Below are 18,394 nucleotides of genomic sequence, written 5' to 3' on the forward strand. Positions count from 1 at the left end.
TCGTGGCCTTTGCCCTGCCCCCCAGCTCTTAGCTCCCCCCTGGGTTTCCGATCACTGTCAGTGGCAGGGGGCTTCTTCCTGCTTTCCCTTTTGCCTCCCTGCATTGTGCCTACATATGCAAATTAACCGCCATCTTGTTGGCAGTTAACTGCCAATCTTAGTTGGCAGTTAATTTGCATATAGCCCTGATTAGCCAATGAAAAGGGTAGCGTCGTACGCCAATTACCATTTTTCTCTTTTATTAGTGTAGATTGCCCTCAGGCAATTATCCACAGGTCTGTTAAGTTTTTTTCAACAGTGTGGGGTAATTCTGCCTGAAGGCTAGTTGTTATTCTCAGTCTCTTATTAGGCCTCTCAGAAACTCCACACCAGGGGTCCTCAAACTTTTTAAACAGGGGGCCAGTTCACTGTCCCTCAGACCGTTGGAGGGCCGGACTATAGTTTAAAAAAAAACTATGAACAAATTGCTATGCACACTGCATGTATCTTATTTTGAAGTAAAAAAATGCTGAATCCCGGATCCTGACTTCTGCTCACACAGCTCCAGTCTCCTCTCCCAGAGCACACGGTGAGTGGCTTCTCAATGAATTTTGTGCATTGGCCCTTTAAGAGGGTGCCTGCATTTCCAGCCGTCTCTTCTTGGCAGGCAGGAACCCTTCTGCTTTTCTACAACCAGATGGTATGTCAGTACCCTTTTCAGTTCTGGTGCTTTCTGCTGCGGGGCCCAGCTTGGGGATTAGACCCCAAAGTTCTCAGTGGCAACCTCCATAGCTGAGATATCTCTCCAGGACTTCAATTGCTGTCTGAGAAAGCCCAGCCAGTCCTTTCACACCTCAGCCCCTCTACCAGTCTCCATGAGGTTTCCACTTTCTGTCCTGGGTGTCAGGGTTCTCTCCAGCGAGTCTTCCATTGATTATTCAGGAATTTTTCCTGTATTTTAGTTGTAATTCCAGTTTGGTCCTTGGAGCATGTCTGTGTAGCATCCACTTACTCCGCCGCCATTTTAATCTCTCAACACCTATTTTTTATAAAAACTTCCAACGAAGTGGAATAGAGAGAGTATATCTCAATATGATAAAGGCCAAATATGACAAACCTACAGCGAACATCATACTCAATGGGCAAAAAAACTAAAACCATTTCCCCTAATAACAGGAATAAGACAGGATGTCTGCTTTCACCACTCCTATTCAACATAGTACCGGTAGTCCTAGCCACAGCAATCAGAGAGGAAGAAATAATAAAAGGCATCCAAATTGGAAAGGAGGAAATAAAACTCTCATTATTCATGGATGACATGATATTGGACATAGAAACCCTAAAGTCTCCACCAAAAAAACTACTAGATTCAATAAATGAATTTGGCAATGTGGCAGCATACAAAATCAGCACCCAAAAATCAATGGCTTTTTATACACCAATAATGAATTCTCAGAAAGAGAAACTAAACAAACAATCCCATTTACCATTGCAACAACAACAATAAAAAAATCAAGATACTTAAGAATAAACTAAACCAAGGAGGTAAAAGACTTATATTGGAAAACTACAGGACATTGAAAAAGAGATATACGAAGATATAAACATGTGAAAAAATATACTATGCTCATGGGTTGGTAGAATTAACATAATTAAAATGTCCATTCTACTCAAGGCAATCTGCAGATTCAATGGAATACCTATTAAAATACCAACAGCATATTTCACTGATCTAGAAGAAATACTCTAAAGATTTATATAGAGCCAAAAAAAAGACCTTGAATAGCTATAGCAATCTTGAGAAAGAAGAACCAAGTTGAAGGAGTCAGAATACCAGATTTCAAGTTATGCTACAAAGCCACCACAATCAAAACAGCCTGGTACTAGCACAAAAACAGGCTTATAGTAGATCAATGGAACAGAACAGAGACCCCAGAAATCGACTCAAGCCATTATGCTCAATTAATATTTGACAAAGGAGGCAAGAACATACATTGGAGTTAAGACAGTCTCTTCAATAAATGGTGTTTGCAAAATTAAAGAGATACATGCAAAAAAATAAAAAATGAAACTAGACCACCAACTTACACCCTACACAAGAATAAACTCAAAATGATTAAGACACTTAAATGTAAATCGTAAAACCATGAGATTCCTAGGAGAAACAAACCATAGGCTGAAAAATCTCAGGCATCTCTTGTAGCAATATGTTTATGGATAAATCTTCTAGGGCAAAGGAATCTAAGGAGAAAATAAACAAGCAGGCCCACATCAAAATAAAAAGCTTGTGCACAGCAAAGGAATCCATCAACAAAACAAAATGGGAGCCCACTGTATGAAAGAACATATTTGGCAATGATATATCTGATAAAGGGTTACTATCCCAAATACATAAAGAATTCATACAACTTAATAAAAGGAAGACCAACAATCCAGTTAAAAAATGGGCAAATGACCTAAATAGACACCTCTCCAAAGAGGACCTACACATGGCCAAGAGACACATGAAAAAAAATGCTTAAAGTCACTGATCATCAGAAAGATGCAAATTAAAAGGATAATGAGGTATCACCTCACACCTGTCAGAATGACTACCATCAACAAATCAACAAATGACAAGTGCTGGTGAGAATATGGAGAAAAGGGAACCCTAGTACCCTGCTGGTGGGAATGCAGACTGGTGCAACCATTATGGAAAACAATATGGAGCTTCCTCAAAAAATTAAATATGGAACTGCCATTTGCCCCAGTTATCCCACTTCTATGACTATATCTAAGAAACCTGAAACATCAATCAGAAAAAATGTATGCACCCCTATGTTCATAGCAGCACAATTTACAATAGCTAAGATATGGAAACAGCCCAAGTACCCATCAGTAGACAAGTAGATTAAAAAAGCTGTGGAACATTTATACCATGGAATACTATGCAGCAGTAAAAAGAAGAATCTCTTACCCTTTAGACAGCATGGAGGGACTGGGAGACTATCATGCTAAGTGAAATAAGTAAGTCAGAGAAAGACAAATATCACATGTTGTCACTCATATGTGGAATCTAAGTAACAAACTGATGAATAGAGTGGATCCAGAAACATGGAAGCATGGAACAGAGTAGGGAATCTCACAGGGAAGGTGGGGATGGTGGGAGGTAATAAACCAAACACCTTGTATACATACTAGAAGCCCAGTGCATGGACTCGTGCACTGGTGGGGTCCCTTGGCCTGCTCTGAGGGGATTAGGTCAAAACCGAGCCAGTGCATGGATACGTGCACTGGTGGGGTCCCTCAGCCTGGCCTGTGCCTTCTCATAATCCAGGACCCCACCGGTGCATGATTGGGGCCAGGGAGGGACCTCGGGAAGGCTCCAGGGCGTGTCCAGCCCCTGTTGCCCAGTCCCAATCGGCCGGACCCCAGCAGCAACCTAACCTACAGGTCAGAGTGTTTGCCCCTGGTGGTCAGTGTGTGTAATAGCAACTGGTCAAACGTTCCAATGAACAGTGGGACACTTAGCATATTAGGCTTTTATTATATAGGATATGCATAACACATGGACACACAATAGGGTGGTGAAGGCCTGGGGTAGGGGGCGGGGGCAAGATGGAGAGGATCAATGTGGAAAAGGGGGGGACAGATGTAATACTTTCAACAATAAAGATTAAAAAAACAAAAAAAAACCCTCATTGCCACTGATTACCAAAGGGAAATGGGCGTGGGGAAAGGTAGAAGAGGGTAAAGAGGGGATGAATGGTGATGGAAGGAGACTTGACTTTGGGTGGTGAAAACACAATGCAATATACAGATGATGTATTATAGAATTGTACACCTCAAACCTGTATCATTTTATTAACCAATGTCATCCCAATAAATTCAATTAAAAGAGAAAAAGAATTCCCAACCTGGAGCAGATAGAGGCAAAGGGAGAGCTAAAGCACTATAAAAAAGGTGTAGAAGTGGAGGAAGGGGGCCAAAGACAGGGAGACAGACAGGGGAAGGTGTGTAAGTGACTGCAGATGAGGCAGATGGAAGGGAAGGGGCTGCCAAGATAAGGGCCCAGTACAAACAAACAGACAATTAAGGGCAATAAAATGAGGAGCCAGCAGAAGTGGGGTCAAGACTGTGACTGAAATGGGGCCCAGATTAGGATGAATGCCTAGTCACCTCCACATCTGTCACAATGCCCCAGGGACAGCTCAGAGCAGAGACAGGAAACAGCCCTCCATGAATTTGACCCTTTGCTAGGAAGCAATATGGGAACTTTCATCTGCACATTCACATGCGCATACCCGGTGATCCCTGTCCTCAGAAACCTACAGGCCATGAGAGGAGGCAGAGAACGCCATACCCCAGGAAAAGTACAAATGCTATACTGCAGTTCTGATGCAGAGACTACTATCTGAGATCTTGACAAATGGATAAAATTTGGGCATTTGAGAGATAAAGTGAAGATCTTAACCTTTCTCCCCAATCTCTCTCCAGTCGTGGTTAAACACTCAAGGAATGCCTAACAGACTGCTGAACAGAAAGGAAGTCCTGGAGACAGAGGCAACCCCACAGATGCCTGCAGAACTGTCAGCACAAACTGTCACCTAAGACAGTTCTGGTCTCTCTGCCCCGGATTATACCATAACAGACACAGTTCAGAGCACTGACCACGACCTCTCACGCCACCATGGATCAATGCCACCCCTCAGACACCCACATGTGGCTTAAGAAAATCGGCCTCAGGATATGCACTAGATAAGCAAGACACTGGGCAAATGGCCAGTTCTAATTTCTACTTGACGTCACACTATTGGTGATGCTAAGTCTACACAAGTGTACCATGTGCTACCAAGACAACAACACAAGATCCTGATTGATATAAAACACATTCCCAATCCCATGTATTTGCTATTTTCTCCCATGAAACATGACTTATTTTTTAATTGAGATGTAAACACATTTTTAGAAATATATTCATATGCTGTTACCCAATCATCAATTAACCAACATTAAATTTCTGGATTTATTTCTTCTCAAGAAACCTCTTCTCTCTTTACTGTTGTTGTTGCTGCTGTTAAATGTATTTTTATTGATTTCAGTGTAGAAGGGAGAGAGAGATAGAAACATCAATGATGAGAGAGAATAATTGATCGGCTGCCTCCTGCACGCCCCCTACTGGGAATGGAGCCCGCAACGCAACCCGGGCATGTGCCCTGACCGGGAATCAAACCGCTACCTCCTGGTTCATAGGTTGATGTTCAACCACTTAGCCACACAGGCCAGGTCTCCGCTCTCGTTTTTCAATTAGCTTATCTCTGCTCTAACTAAAGTCCCTGGCCTGGACACGGAGCCAGCCGACTTGATACAGTCCTGAGTGTGGCCAACACTCCCAGAAAGAAGTCTGTGAGAGGTCTGCGACCCTCTGCCCCTATGTCAGAAGGGTGTCCCACCACCAGCACTCAGACCTGTTTACAGGGAGACCTGTATACAAGTCCACACTCCTCCCACAATGGCTGTATTGGGAGAGCACCCCTCCCCCCCCCGCCGCCATTTCCTGGGGCAGGGGCCTCACAGCGCAACACAGGAAAGAGGAGTCCAGAGCATGTGCCCAAAGGTGGGGTGTTTATGAACAAGGTACAGGAAGAGCTGGCATGTACTCCCAGAACACCATAAAGGCAATCTAATGCTGTTGCCCAATTAGGCTCTGCACATACAATAAAGCAAGCTCACCTCTAAACCTCCAGTTTAGTTTCTACTGAAACAGGCTCAGAGAATGTCATATCTTACCAGTGATTGGTGAGACTATCTGCAAAGAATGGTTTGTCCTTCACACTTCCACTTACATGTAAAACTCCCCTCACACAAGTATTTGCCATTAGACCTAAATGAGCTTTTGGACTGGGTTTCTGGATTAGATGATGGCAGCTCTTAAGTCAGCTCTCTTTTACCTAAATCTTTAAGAAATCATAAACCCTATCCCTGGCCAGTGTGACTCAGTTGGTTGGAGTGTGGTCATGTGCACCAAGGGGTGATGAGTTCAATTCCTGTTTGGGGCACATACCCAGGTTTTGGGCTCAATGTCCTATTGGGATGTGTGTGGGAAGCAGCTGTTCAATGTTTCTCTCTCACATTTCTCTCTTGCTCTCTTTCTCTCTCTCCTTCCCTTTCTCTCAAAAAAAAAAAAAATCAATAAAATTAAAAAATCAAAAACCCTAGACGAGGTCTAACAGCCTAAACTTCCATTCATCCCATCTGTTCAAATTACAAGAGGGCCAGTCAAGACAAGAACTCCATTCCTTATGCCTGAAATGCTGATCATAAGATTGCAACTAAGCCCTATAGCAGTGATGGCGAACCAATGATACGCGTGTCAGAGGTGACAGGCGAACTCATTTTTTTGGTTGATTTTTCTTTGTTAAATGGCATTTAATATATAAAATAAATATCAAAAATATAAATCTTTGTTTTACTGTTGCAGATATCAAAAAATTTCTATATGTGACACAGCACCAGAGTTAAGTTAGGGTTTTTCAAAATGCTGACACGCCGAGCTCAAAAGGTTCGCCATCACTGCCCTGTAGGGACAGATGTACTGTGGAGAAACAAGGTTAAAAAAATGACAAGTGCACGTGCCGGTTGAGCAATGGACGCTTTTGAAAGGGATTAGTTCAATAATGTGGGCATCTAGGTGGGCAGTTGTAAGAATCTCCCTAAGCTGGCCAACCCCTTCTTCCATGGCCAGGTCACAGCTCGGAGCTCAGCCCAGGGACAGCCCCGTTGGTCTGCGGTGTGTGGGGAGGGGTGGGGATGGGGGACGAGGTCCAGCTCACCCTTCGACCCGCCTCGTTGTTCTGCAGGTTCATAAGCACCCGGCCCTGCTCCTCCGATCCCTTGGCAAAGTTCTTCTCCCGCTCCCGGGCATCCACAAACTCCTTAGCAAACCGGTAGCCGTACTCCACGTTGTCCCCACAGCCGCCCCACAGCCAGTCCCGGGGAAGGTCCTTGGGCCGCGCTGTCCTGCTGCAGCCACATGTGGACAGCTCACCCTCTCGGCAGGCCCTGCTGATGGCGTTCACCACCCCCGCGGCACTCACAGCATAGGTGAAGGCCGTCTCCCGGCTCCCTGCAAGACAAGGCAAGATGGGGCGGAGGAGGTCAGCTCTCTAGTGGAGGCTTCCTCCCCCCTGCCTCCTCGAGACCCATGGCCACAGCCACAGCGTAGCACTCCCAGGAGTGGCCTTTCACTTCCCATGACTCTAATGGTTTGAAACGTCTCTTGATTATGAGCTGAAATTTACCTACTCTGCCCTAGGATATACCAAATAGAGTGACTCCCCCGCAGTCCTTGGCTTACACTAACACCCATTTCAGAAGTTTACATGACCAGTAGGTTCCTAGGAGGCAGAAGAACCCAATGCAGGAGAGAGCGGACACTGAGGAATTTAGGAAACACCTGAGACCAAGAGAATGAGACTAAATAGCAATCATGGGACTAAGAACAGGACTCTATTCTCACAAACATCTCTCCCTTACAGATGGCAATGTTTCACTCTATGAGCCACACATCTGTCTTTTATTGCTACCAACATCTAGGTGGACAGAGGCAGGGAGCAGGAGTAGAGCGTGAACTAGAATTACAACATCCAGAATCATCCAAGCTGACTCCGGGTCTTCCGCAGGGTCCACACTGCTTCCCAACTCCCAAGCACTGGGAACCACATCTATGGGACCCTCAGCAGGTCTCTCCCAATACCCAGATCATTTCTAGTAGAAAAGCTGAACTGTGTTCCTCTATTGCTGTAGTGAACCACTTGAAAATTCACACGATATATGCTCTAATTCAATAAAAATGTTTACAAAAAATAATACTCAGCCACCAGGGAAATGCAAATCAAAATCGCAATGAGACACCACTTCACACGCATGAGTATGGCTATCATCAATATGACAGCTAGCAAGTTGGGGAGAATATAGAAAAACTGGAACCCTCATATATTGCTGATGGGAATGTTCAATGGTACAGCTGCTTTGGAAACAGTCTGGCAGCTCCTCAAACATAGCATTACCACATGACCCTGCAATTCCACTCCTAAAATATATCCAAGATAAAGGAAAACATCTGTCTACATAAAAACTTATATATGAATGTTCACTGTAACATTATTTATAACAGCCAAAATGCTAAAAAAAAAAAAAAACCCACAAAACTCATATTGTCCATCAGCAGGTAAATGGGTAAACAAAAGGTGGTCTTATCCATACAATGGGATATTATTTAGTCATAAAAAGTAATAAGTACAGTCCTGGTTGGTGTGGCTCAGTTGGTTGTCATTCCATGCACCAAAGGGTTGCCAGTTCGATTCCTGGTCAGGGTACATGACCCGGTTGTGGGTTTAATACCTGGTTGTAGGTTCAATCCCCGGTTGAGGTGCATACAGAAGGCAACCCATCGAAATTTCTCTCTCACATCAATGTTTCTCTCTCTCTCTCTCTCTCTCTCTCTCTCTCTCTCTCTCCCCCCTCCCCTCCTCTTTCTCTAAAAATCAATGAAAACATATTTTAAAAACATATTTTATTAAAAAATTAATTAAGTAGAGGCAGAATATGGATGAATCTTGAAATTATTATGCTAAGTGATCACTTAGCATTTTGTGTCTATACTGAACCTCATATAAAAGGCCACATATTGTATGACCCCATTGATATGAAATGTTCATAATATGAAAATTCATAAAGACAGAAAGATTAGTGGTTACCTAGGGTTTGGGGAGAAGGGGAGAGAAATGAAGAGTGATCTCTAATGGGTATGCAATTTCTTTACAGGGTTCTAGAATTAGATAGTAGTGCTCATTGCACAATCTTGTGAATATACACTGAGCTGTATAGTACTTTATATTTCAATAAAGTTGTTATAAGAAATAACATTCATATAGACTCAGTAATGGAAGGAAGAGAGTGGCTTTTTAGCAGGAAACTGGGATTCAATCCTGATCTTAGCTATTAAACCAGACAGAATTTCTGCTCTCCATGGTCAGAAGTAGACACACCACAATTCTGTCTTGGCAGGTGGAGAAGGAAGCAGTCTGTAACTAGTAGGTCTAGAGTGATCACCTTACCCTATCAGGGGTCCTCAAACTTTTTAAACAGGGGGCCAGTTCACTGTCCCTCAGACCGTTGGAGGGCCGGACTATAGTTTTAAAAAAAAAACTAGTCGGCTGCTAAGCAACAGGCAGCGGCGGCAAAAACACCCGGTGGGCCGGATAAATGTTTTTGGCGGCCGCATGTGGCCCGCGGGCCGTAGTTTGAGGACCCCTGCCCTATGTTTTGATTATCTAGTCCAGTGGTTGGCAAACTCATTAGCCAACAGAGCCAACACAGTGAAGTTTGCAACCAGACCACACTGGAAAATTCGTTTTTCTCAACCAGGGGCCAGCTTCTGGTCAGGAGTAGCCCAAGAAAACCCAGGGATGCAGGAAGTCACACCCATGACTCAGCGATCAGGCTTAACATCTGAATCAGCGCTGAACCACTGCCAGAGGCCAGGGCCTATCCGGTCTGGGGGAGTCAGACTATGAGCGTGAGCTCCCAGGATGTAAGAGGATCTTAGGAAGCAGGGAGTCATGCCTGAGAAGTCTTCCCAGAATGGGGCGTCAGCCCCTGACCTGGCTCCTGGGCAGGAAGGAGCCTCTGAAGCTGCAGTCCAGAGCCACATTCCACCCACGGTGAGCATTCCTTTTATAGCATTCCTCAGAGAAGTGGGTTGGGATCTCAAGGCAACCCATTTCCCCTTCTGTAGTGACTCTAATCACCAGAGCATTCTTATATTACGCTGAACTAGGCTTCCTTATAACTTCTGCCTGCTGGAGAGGCACCATCTAATCCCTTTTCCATATGACAGCCCTTCAGTATTTGAAAACAACTAAGATGCCTTTTATGCATTCTCTTTTCCAAGCTACATATGTCTGATTTCTTCTTCCATTCTTTAGCAAACATGTTTTTTAGAGCTGAATCACCCCTCTCAGAATTGCCTTTTAAAATAGTGTACCTGAGGCTGAGCGTGATATCGCAGCCACTACGTGCTCTGAGGGCCCTCGCCTATCAGCGTGGCTTGGGATCCTAACCTGTCCTGAGTGAATCAGCTGTCTCGTGCAGTCATTCTGCCTCTTTCGGCCGGGGCTTCATTAGGTCCTGAGTGCAGGCGGCTCTGCCTTCATGGGCAGCATTTAGGTCTCACGTAAGCTTGGTAAGTAAGGCTTCTAGTGCTCCTCTCAGAAAGCAAGAATGGGTAAGAACGGGGGAAGTGTGTCTATATATGAAACAATTCAGAGTGGAAACCCAAATCATATCAAGGAAAAAGGCTATTAAACCAGCAGCTACTAAAGAGACCTTACCCTAGTAGGACGACAGGAGACAGCAGGACAATATGATGCCCTCTCTGTTCCAACTGTCAGGAAGGTGCCTCCATGCTCCTCTCAGTGACAGGCCAAAGGCTCCCCCTGAGCTGCTCTGCAGCCGCTTCAAAGAAGGAAGGGCTCTTTGGAAGTCACACACAAGACAGCAGTGAGAGGCCTCACCAGGGGAGGAATGGAGGACAGCTTCCCAGGTAGCATAAGCCTGCAGGGAAGCTACAAAAAGGAACGGTGAAAATAAGGCAGACAGGAGGTTCCATTCGTAACGGAATAGGGTCTACTTTCACAAGCCACTCCACCATGCAAACCTGTACCCAGCAGAGTTCCTACTCCTGCCAACCCTTTTCTTTCTAAAGTAAAAAAGTAAAGTCTCATTTTTTGGCCTTCACTCAAACAGAACAACACATGGAAAGGATCTGGCCAACATCAGGCATACATTAGGTTATTCCCTTCAAGTGATTAGGGGGTGCCTCTCTCCATGCTTGGCCATCCTTGTGCCCTCACTAGAAACCCAGGACAGAGGGTGCTGCTGGCCAAGATCTTTACCAGGGAGAAGGGACAGATACTAAGTATATTTGAGAAGAATTGATAAATTATCACCAAATCTCACTTAACCCTCAAGTCCATTCTTAACCCTCAAGTCCAGTAAGACTGCCATGAGAACATGCGCATCCTCTTGTGAATCTCGAGTTGACACTGAAGGAAGAGAGAAGTGAGGTTCAAAGTGTACTTTCCCCTGGTCCTTACTTCTCCATATGTGGTAGGGGAGGGAGAGGAAAGAGGTCAAGGGGGCGGGGGAGGGGCTGCCAAGTATACAGAGGAATGGAATCTCAACTCCCTAACTCCCTGCTGCTAAAATCATTCTTTGGGAAAACTGAAGCCTTGGGTAACTCCAGAATGCCTTTTGAGGGGAAGCTGTCCTGAGAGAATGTGAGATAGGGACTTCAGGGCTCTAACACCTTCCTTTTATGGCCCTGGGGATAAAACCCTGTAGAATAAGGCCGGATTTCTCAATTTCTTGCCAGGGAGAGGAGAATTACATTTCAAAAGGACCTAAAACAATTAGACCCCAGATCACACCTCCATCTAAGCAATAGGGCAGCAAAAGAATCCTAGACCAGGAGTGGGAGAGGGGAGAGAACAGAAATCTGGGGAGAGTGGCCCTCTCATCTTTCTTTTTCAGTCTGTCCCCTGCCCCCACTTTCACACACACACACTTTCAATGTAGAAGCCAGGGCTGGATCTGGGTTGGATTAATGACAGCTATCACCAATTTGGCCCCAAGCTTCTATCTCTCTTAGAGTCCAAGTGAAAGAGGCAAAACGCATACAGACATCCAGGGCAAGGCTCTCAAAGGAGGCCCTTGTGCTGAATGAGACAAAGGGCCCTGGTGGTGGGCAGTTTCCCAGTTCTAACTCAACTCAGATGCTCTAAGCCCTTCCCAGAGTGAGTCACGCTGGCTGCCCAGACAGGGCGCAGCTGGAAGAGAGGGTTAGCTGAGCATTGAGCTGTGCGGCTAACACATCCTCTGAGACACTGCTGTCTGCGTGCATCTCCCTCCCCGCTTGCAGGCCAATTCCAAGCCATGAGAAAACCCAGTTAGATACCCAGATGGGCTCTCTGCCCCATCCTGGGAGAGCATGCTTGCACCCAGGCCAGGTGAGCACAGCTCCTTCAGCCGAGCCTGGGCTGTGGCTGCTTACCTATCTGCATGACCCTCCCAAAGACAGAGGCATCGTCCACGGTGCTGCAGTTCCACCGCCGCTGCCGGAACTGGTGCTGGCACTCCTTGATGCCCATCTTGGCTCCCTCCCCTATGTAGGCCATGTGCTCCTGGTACAACTGGCACAGCTTTCTCTGGCCCGGGGAGAGCCCAGGAAGCTGGCTGCACACAGGCTGGGCACCAATGATGAACATCTCAGGTCTCTGCACTGGGTTCATAGCTAGCGACCTACACAGCAATTCAGAAAGGGGAAAGGAGTGAGCACACGCCTGCGTGCAGCAGTAAGTCATTCCTCCAACACATTTGCTGAGTGCTTTCTGTGAATAAGATCGTGCAATGAGGGCTGGGAAAGGAAATTGAGGAGCCCTGGCCAATGTGGCTCGATTGGTTGAACAGTCATGCCAGTATGCTGTAAGGTCTTGGGTTCAATTCCCGTCAGGACATACCTACGTTGTGGGTTCGATCCCTGGTCAGGGTGCCTACCAGAGGCAACCGATTGGCGTGTTTCTCTCACATCAATGTCTCTCTTTCTCGCTTCTCTTTCTCCCTCACTGAAACCAATAAAGAAAATTGGGGAAACTGAAGCACAAACACAGGTGACGACATGTGAGATATCAGATGCCAAAGGCAGATTTGAGCTTCTGGACCCAGAGTGAGCAGATAGAGGAAGAGTTCTTCCAGCTGGGAGAGGAGCTTTTTAAAAAAACAATTATTTACTTTTAAATTTATATTTTTTAAATCTTCACTTACGAACATTTTCATGGATTTTTAGAGAGAGGGGAATGGAGGGAGAAAGAGAGAGAGAGAAACGTGCAGTTGCCTCCTGCACGTGCCCCGATTGAAGCCAGGGGTGAACCAGACAGGGAAACGAACCCGAGACCTCCCGATGTATGGGACAATGCTCCTACCCAGCCTGGGCTGGGAGGAGTTTCATAAGGAGATGGCTAGACTGTGAGCTGGCTCTTAAAGCGTGTGGGGCAGGAGGAGAATGAGCCAGACAAGGGAAGGCTATATTCATTTGAGGCAGAGGGCAAAAAGAGCCAACAGGAGAGCACGTGACTTATTCAAGGAGTAGGAGTGATTGGTTCACTTTGGCCTAAATGCAGGATGTGTGATAGAAAGCAATACATTCCCTTAAATCAGTGGTTCTCAACCTTCCTAATGCCGCAACCCTTTAATACAGTTCCTCATGTTGTGGTGACCCCCAACCATAAAATTATTTTCGTTGCTACTTCATAACTGTAATTTTGCTACTGTTATGAATCATAATGTAAGTATCTGATATGCAGGATGTATTTTCATTGTTACAAATTGAACATAATTAAAGCATAGTGATTAATCACAAAACAATATGTAATTATATGTGTTTTCCAATGGTCTTAGCGACCCCTGTGAAAGGGCCGTTCGACCCCCAAAGGGGTCAAGACCCACAGGTTGAGAACCGCTGCCTTAAATAGAACTTCCCCTTATGCCTTTAAAATCTAATCCAATTTACATGCATTGCAATATATTCTAAATGTTTTCACTTCCCTTTCTGACCCACACATCCCTTAATCCACTGTTAATCAGTTCAAGGGCTCTCCCTTCAGCTCATCACCCACCAGACACAATAAAGTGTTAAGTTAGATGAAAAGGCTGTACATTTGCCATCTGAGTAAAAATTTGAACAGGGCACAGTCTGTGCAAAACAGGTGGTGAGTGCCTGCCATTTCCATGTTGACTTGGCAATGACAATAGTCTTTAAAAGACAAAAAGAAAGACACACATGATCCTACAAATCCCTCATCTTGTCATCAGACTTATAAAATAGAAATTCTACTCTTCTTGCCCCTACCAGCAAAAAATAAATAAAATAAAAATCATCCAATAGCAACAAAAGAGATATTTTCAACCACCCCTAGAAATGGTGGTACAGCCAGGAACGGGGGAATGCAGACAGGATCAGAGAAAAAGCCAAATGAACGAATCCTTTATCCTGTGGAACCTTTACTTCTGGGGGCTTGAGAGAGAAAAAGGGCTGTGCTAGGTTTCCTGGGATAAAAGAGGGCCTTAGGATTCCTATGAATACAGGAATGATCACGACCCACCGTGACCTTCTCCACATTTCAATTACCAAAGGAGGCGTAGGTTGTAGAGTAGGACTTCAGCCCCTCTCACTCACCACCAGGAGCTGGCTTCGGCTGGGAGTTGAGCCCAGCTGGAGAGCAGCGCAGCAGCGAGCAGCAGCAGGCCTGGCATGGTCGGCCTCAGCCCTCCCCAGTGTCCTGGGAAGACCCCTGGGACTGCCAGCTTCCAAAACTGGGCTCCCTGAGAAAACAGAAATGGAAGGAGAATCAATGTGGAAATGCAATAGATAGCAGAGGACCGGCAGATAGGGTGAGCTCTGGGCTGGATCTAACATCACTTTCTCCCAAAGAAATGCAGCCTCTTTCCAACCTCCAGTTCGTACTGTTCATCTCACCATAGGGTTGCCTTGATGTCTCTTACCCCAAACTGCGAAGACCCCACTCGAGGCCTAATTCCAAAGGAAATACAAGCTGAGAAACTAGAAGAGAGAACTGAAAACACACCACTTCAAGAACAGAGCATGTGCTATGCAGCACTGATGCAATGCGCGTCTGCCCTTCCAGAGCGAGAACCACCCATCGCCCTCCTCTTTACCTCTCACTCCTGCCAGAGGTGGATGTCTCTGGCCACCACGCTCTTTTGTGGCGCTAAAAACCAACTGACAGCCAAACAGGAGTTTCCCTCTCAATCTGTAACCTTCTCCCTCGAAACAAGTTTTCCAAACCCCAGAAGCTGTTTACCAGGAATAACAGCAGGGAGAAGGCAAGGACTTTTCACTTTCTCAGAGGGCAGCTTCTCTGAGAAATGTAAAAGCCTCCAGCAGGCCGGGGCCCTAAAGCTCTGGAGGCTGGGGCGTGCCTCCCTGGGTGGCCCTCATCCCTCCCCCGTGCTCAGGGGCCCTGTGTCCCAGCAGCACCTACAGCAGAATGGGAGCCCCTGCTGCCCCTCATCTGCACCCCTTGCCTCGAACATCTGTGCCGAGCATCAACCCCTTCCCTTGTGGCAGGAGAGCCTCCGCATCTTTACCCTCCCGCAGCTTTTTGTAACTACCACCTAGGCCTGTGTTCCCGCAAACACCTTTCCTGGAGTCCCCGAAAACCTACAGAAAATCCAGCTTCTGGATCCTGGAGCAAGTCTGTAAACACGCACCCCTCCAACTCACCCTCACCTCGTCTCCCCCGGAGCTGCCATCCAGGGCGTGACCCCTCAGTCCTAGCGAGTCTTCTTCCCACGACCCCTTAACACCTCCAACCTTACACACACAAACACACGCTCCCACCGCCCCCTCCCCACCCCACCCCCACCTCACCGCGCAGTTCTGGGTCGCCAGGCTCTCCGGGAGGGGGCGGCAGGTGCTTTGGGTCATCAGCCTGGCAGATATTTTTGTCCTGGGGCCACCAAGAAAGGAAGGTGGCCTGAGCTAGATCCAGGGAAGCTGGGCCACAACCTATCCCCACCCCCTTTCGGTTTTTCTCCTCCAGGTCTTAGCTGGGGCCGGGGCATCAACAGGCAGGTGTGTGAGGTCGGCAGGGGGCAGATCAAAGCAAAAACTTGCTCCTTCCCCTTTGTCATGCAGAGCAAGCTCGGAAATGATCCTGTCCCTAGCCCAGTGGACTAACAGCTCCCCACACCCTACTTCCCAAACCGACCTTCCCCTCCTCTAAAGGATGCCCCCTCCCCCTCTAACCTCTACCCCCCATAAATCCTCCCCGTCCCCGAGGGCAGAAGGTCTGTGAATGCACTGACTGGAACCAAGAGAGATGGAGCAGAGATAGGGCTGGCACCAGAAGCTAATGGCTTTATGGAGGGGAGGGGACCAGGTCCAGAGTAGGGAGGACAAGAGAAAAGCTTCAAAGAATCTCCTTGTCCAAACATCCTCAGCTCCACCTACCAGTCCTTCTTGGGGACTCGAGAGTCAGAGCTGCCCCTACTCCCTGTGGCCCTCCTCCCTGCCCACACCTCCCTCCCACCCACATGGCCAGCCCACCACCAAGCCTCCTGCAAAACCCCTACTCCCACTGACACACATCCTCACACATTTCCATCCAGATAGCTGAGCTCTTTCTCCAGCTGGTGACACTCCTTATCCCCACGGATTCTCCCTCACACCAGTGTCTCTCATTGTCACACCCTTTCACCCGGCCCCTGGGACATCTCTGGCTCTGCAAGTCCTAGGTGCAGCCGAGACCACACTGGGAGCCACTGTTTCTGAGCCAAGGACGGGAGTCAGTGCCAGCTAACAGTCGCTGTGGCTTTGACACCCCAGTGCCAGGCTGACAGGTGAGCTAAGGCCAAACTTCCAAAAGCTGCGAACCCCGCCCCTCCGTGCTTTATAAACATAAACTAAGACAGGCTCACTCCTAGCATCCGCCTACCAACTTGTGCTTTCCATCAAACTCTCATTAAAAAAGATTTTAAAAACTTAAAAAAGAAAGAAAAAGACTCTAGCACGTATGGTGGCCTCTTTCTCTGCCTTCCAGATGCGAGCCCCCCTCTGAGTGGTCACCCAACCACCGGCCTCGCCCACCCTCCTTTACAGTCTTTCATTTCCTCGGGCAGAGCTGGGAGGAGAAAGGTGATGCTGGTGACTGGTTTCACTAGGTGGGCAGAATGGAAACTTCTTGCCTCAGCGGGACTGGGGAGGAAGGAAAATGTGTGGGGACTGATGGTTTGGTCTTAATGAGTCGGACACATCAGAGGCCCTGTTTGTGGGCCACTGCTGAGTTTCACAGCAGGTCTCAACCAGGGAGACTGTTCCTTGTGTGGGGAAATAGGTCTAGCAATTATCCAAAAGGCAGGGCGAATTCTTTTTGCCGCCTTGGTAATAACTAGAGTCTCCCCCCAAAACTAAATAGTTTCTCTTTCCTATGAGAGGCGTCATTGCAGAGCCACCAACAGTTAAGTAAGAGAGAATCCAGGGCCTCTCTTCTTCGGTAGTGACTGGGAGGTTGCAGGCATGGGGAGATGCAACATTCTCCGTCGTGGGGACCTCCACAGGGCCCTCATGGGCTGATCAGATGCATCTGCTCTGTTTCTTCATTCAGCCATTCATTTGCGCAATAAATTCATTAATCCAATATCCAGGAGTGGCCTCATGTGTCCCAGTTACTGCTCTAAGCACCAGAGATAGGAATGAACAAATAAATTCAGGCAGGGATAGGGGCACCGACCCCCCACCCAGTCCAAAATCTATAACTTTTGACTCCCCTAAAAGTTAACTACTAGTAGCCTACTATTTATGGAAAATCTTACCAAGAACATAAATAGTCGATTAACGCATATTATGTATGTTACATGTATTATATACTATATTCTGATAATAAAGTAAGCTAGAGAAAAGAAGATATTATTAAAATCATAAGGAAGAGAAAATACATTTAGAGTATTTATTGAAAAAAATCTGTGTATAAGTGGACCTGCGCAGTTCACATCCATATTTTTCATGATTCAACTGTACATATATGTTAGGTTCTGTGAATATTATGAGAAAAACATCAAGCAGGGACTAGAATCAAGAATAAGGCATAATAAGCCAGTCAGAGACAGAAAAATACCATGTAATTTCACTTATGTGTAGAATCTAATGAGTAAAATAAACAAACAAACAAAATAGAAACAGACTCATAGATACAGAAAACAGGCTGGCAACTGTTAGAGGGGAGTGGGAGGGGGGCTGGTGAAAAAGGTGATGTGATTAAGCAAAAATACAAAACAAAACACACACACAAACACCCCCCCCCCACACACACACACACACAAACTCATAGACACAGACAACAGTATGGGGATTACCAGAGGGAAAAGGGGTGAGGGGTAGAAGAGGGTAAAGGAGGGATAAATGGGATGGTGAACATACAAACAGATTATATCCTATCTAATAAAAGAGAAACATGGTAATTAGCATACGACCGCTACCCTTCCCTTTGGCTAATCAGGGAAATATGCAAATTAACTGCCAGCCAAGATGGCGGCCGGCAGCCAGGTAGCTTAAAGTGAACATAAAGCTTGCTTGCTTCGGTGACAGAGGACTCCAACGTTCCCCGCCTACGGCTGCCAGCCTCTGAGCTGCAACTCTAAGCAACTATGTTACAAATATAGAAGCTAAACAAAACCCAGCTCCGGAAGCAACAATGTTTCAATTATAGAAGCTAAACAAACCCCAGATACCTGCTTTCAGCCAGCCATGGCCTCAGAGCTTAGGGTGCCAGTGACGGCAACAGAGTTTCAATTATAG

The 18,394-nt window shown here is 46.5% G+C and overlaps 1 protein-coding gene across 1 annotated transcript; it reads right to left on the reverse strand.

Annotated features, from left to right (window-relative positions):
- Positions 1-6,704: 6,704 nt before the first annotated feature.
- On the reverse strand, positions 6,705-14,464 carry LOC102755774 (protein Wnt-5b). The gene is made up of 3 exons (XM_006771316.2): positions 14,255-14,464; positions 12,074-12,321; positions 6,705-7,084 (listed from the first exon to the last, which is right to left on the reverse strand). Exons 1-3 carry the CDS (start codon positions 14,329-14,331, stop codon positions 6,705-6,707), a joined length of 705 nt encoding a protein of 234 aa, XP_006771379.2. The 5' UTR covers positions 14,332-14,464.
- Between the last annotated feature and the right edge of the window lie 3,930 nt (positions 14,465-18,394).

This window comes from Myotis davidii, unplaced genomic scaffold (genome assembly GCF_000327345.1).
Source record: "Myotis davidii unplaced genomic scaffold, ASM32734v1 scaffold944, whole genome shotgun sequence".
NCBI classification, from domain to species: Eukaryota; Metazoa; Chordata; class Mammalia; order Chiroptera; family Vespertilionidae; genus Myotis; species Myotis davidii.

Coding starts and splice junctions, on each gene's coding strand:
- LOC102755774 (XM_006771316.2), bottom strand. CDS start 14,331: ATGCCAGGCCTGCTGCTGCTCGCTGCTGCGCTGCTCTCCAGCTGGGCT. Junction 12,322..14,254: donor GCCGAAGCCAGCTCCTGGTG/GTGAGTGAGAGG, acceptor ATTGCTGTGTAG/GTCGCTAGCTATGAACCCAG. Junction 7,085..12,073: donor TGGGAGGGTCATGCAGATAG/GTAAGCAGCCAC, acceptor CTTGTCTTGCAG/GGAGCCGGGAGACGGCCTTC.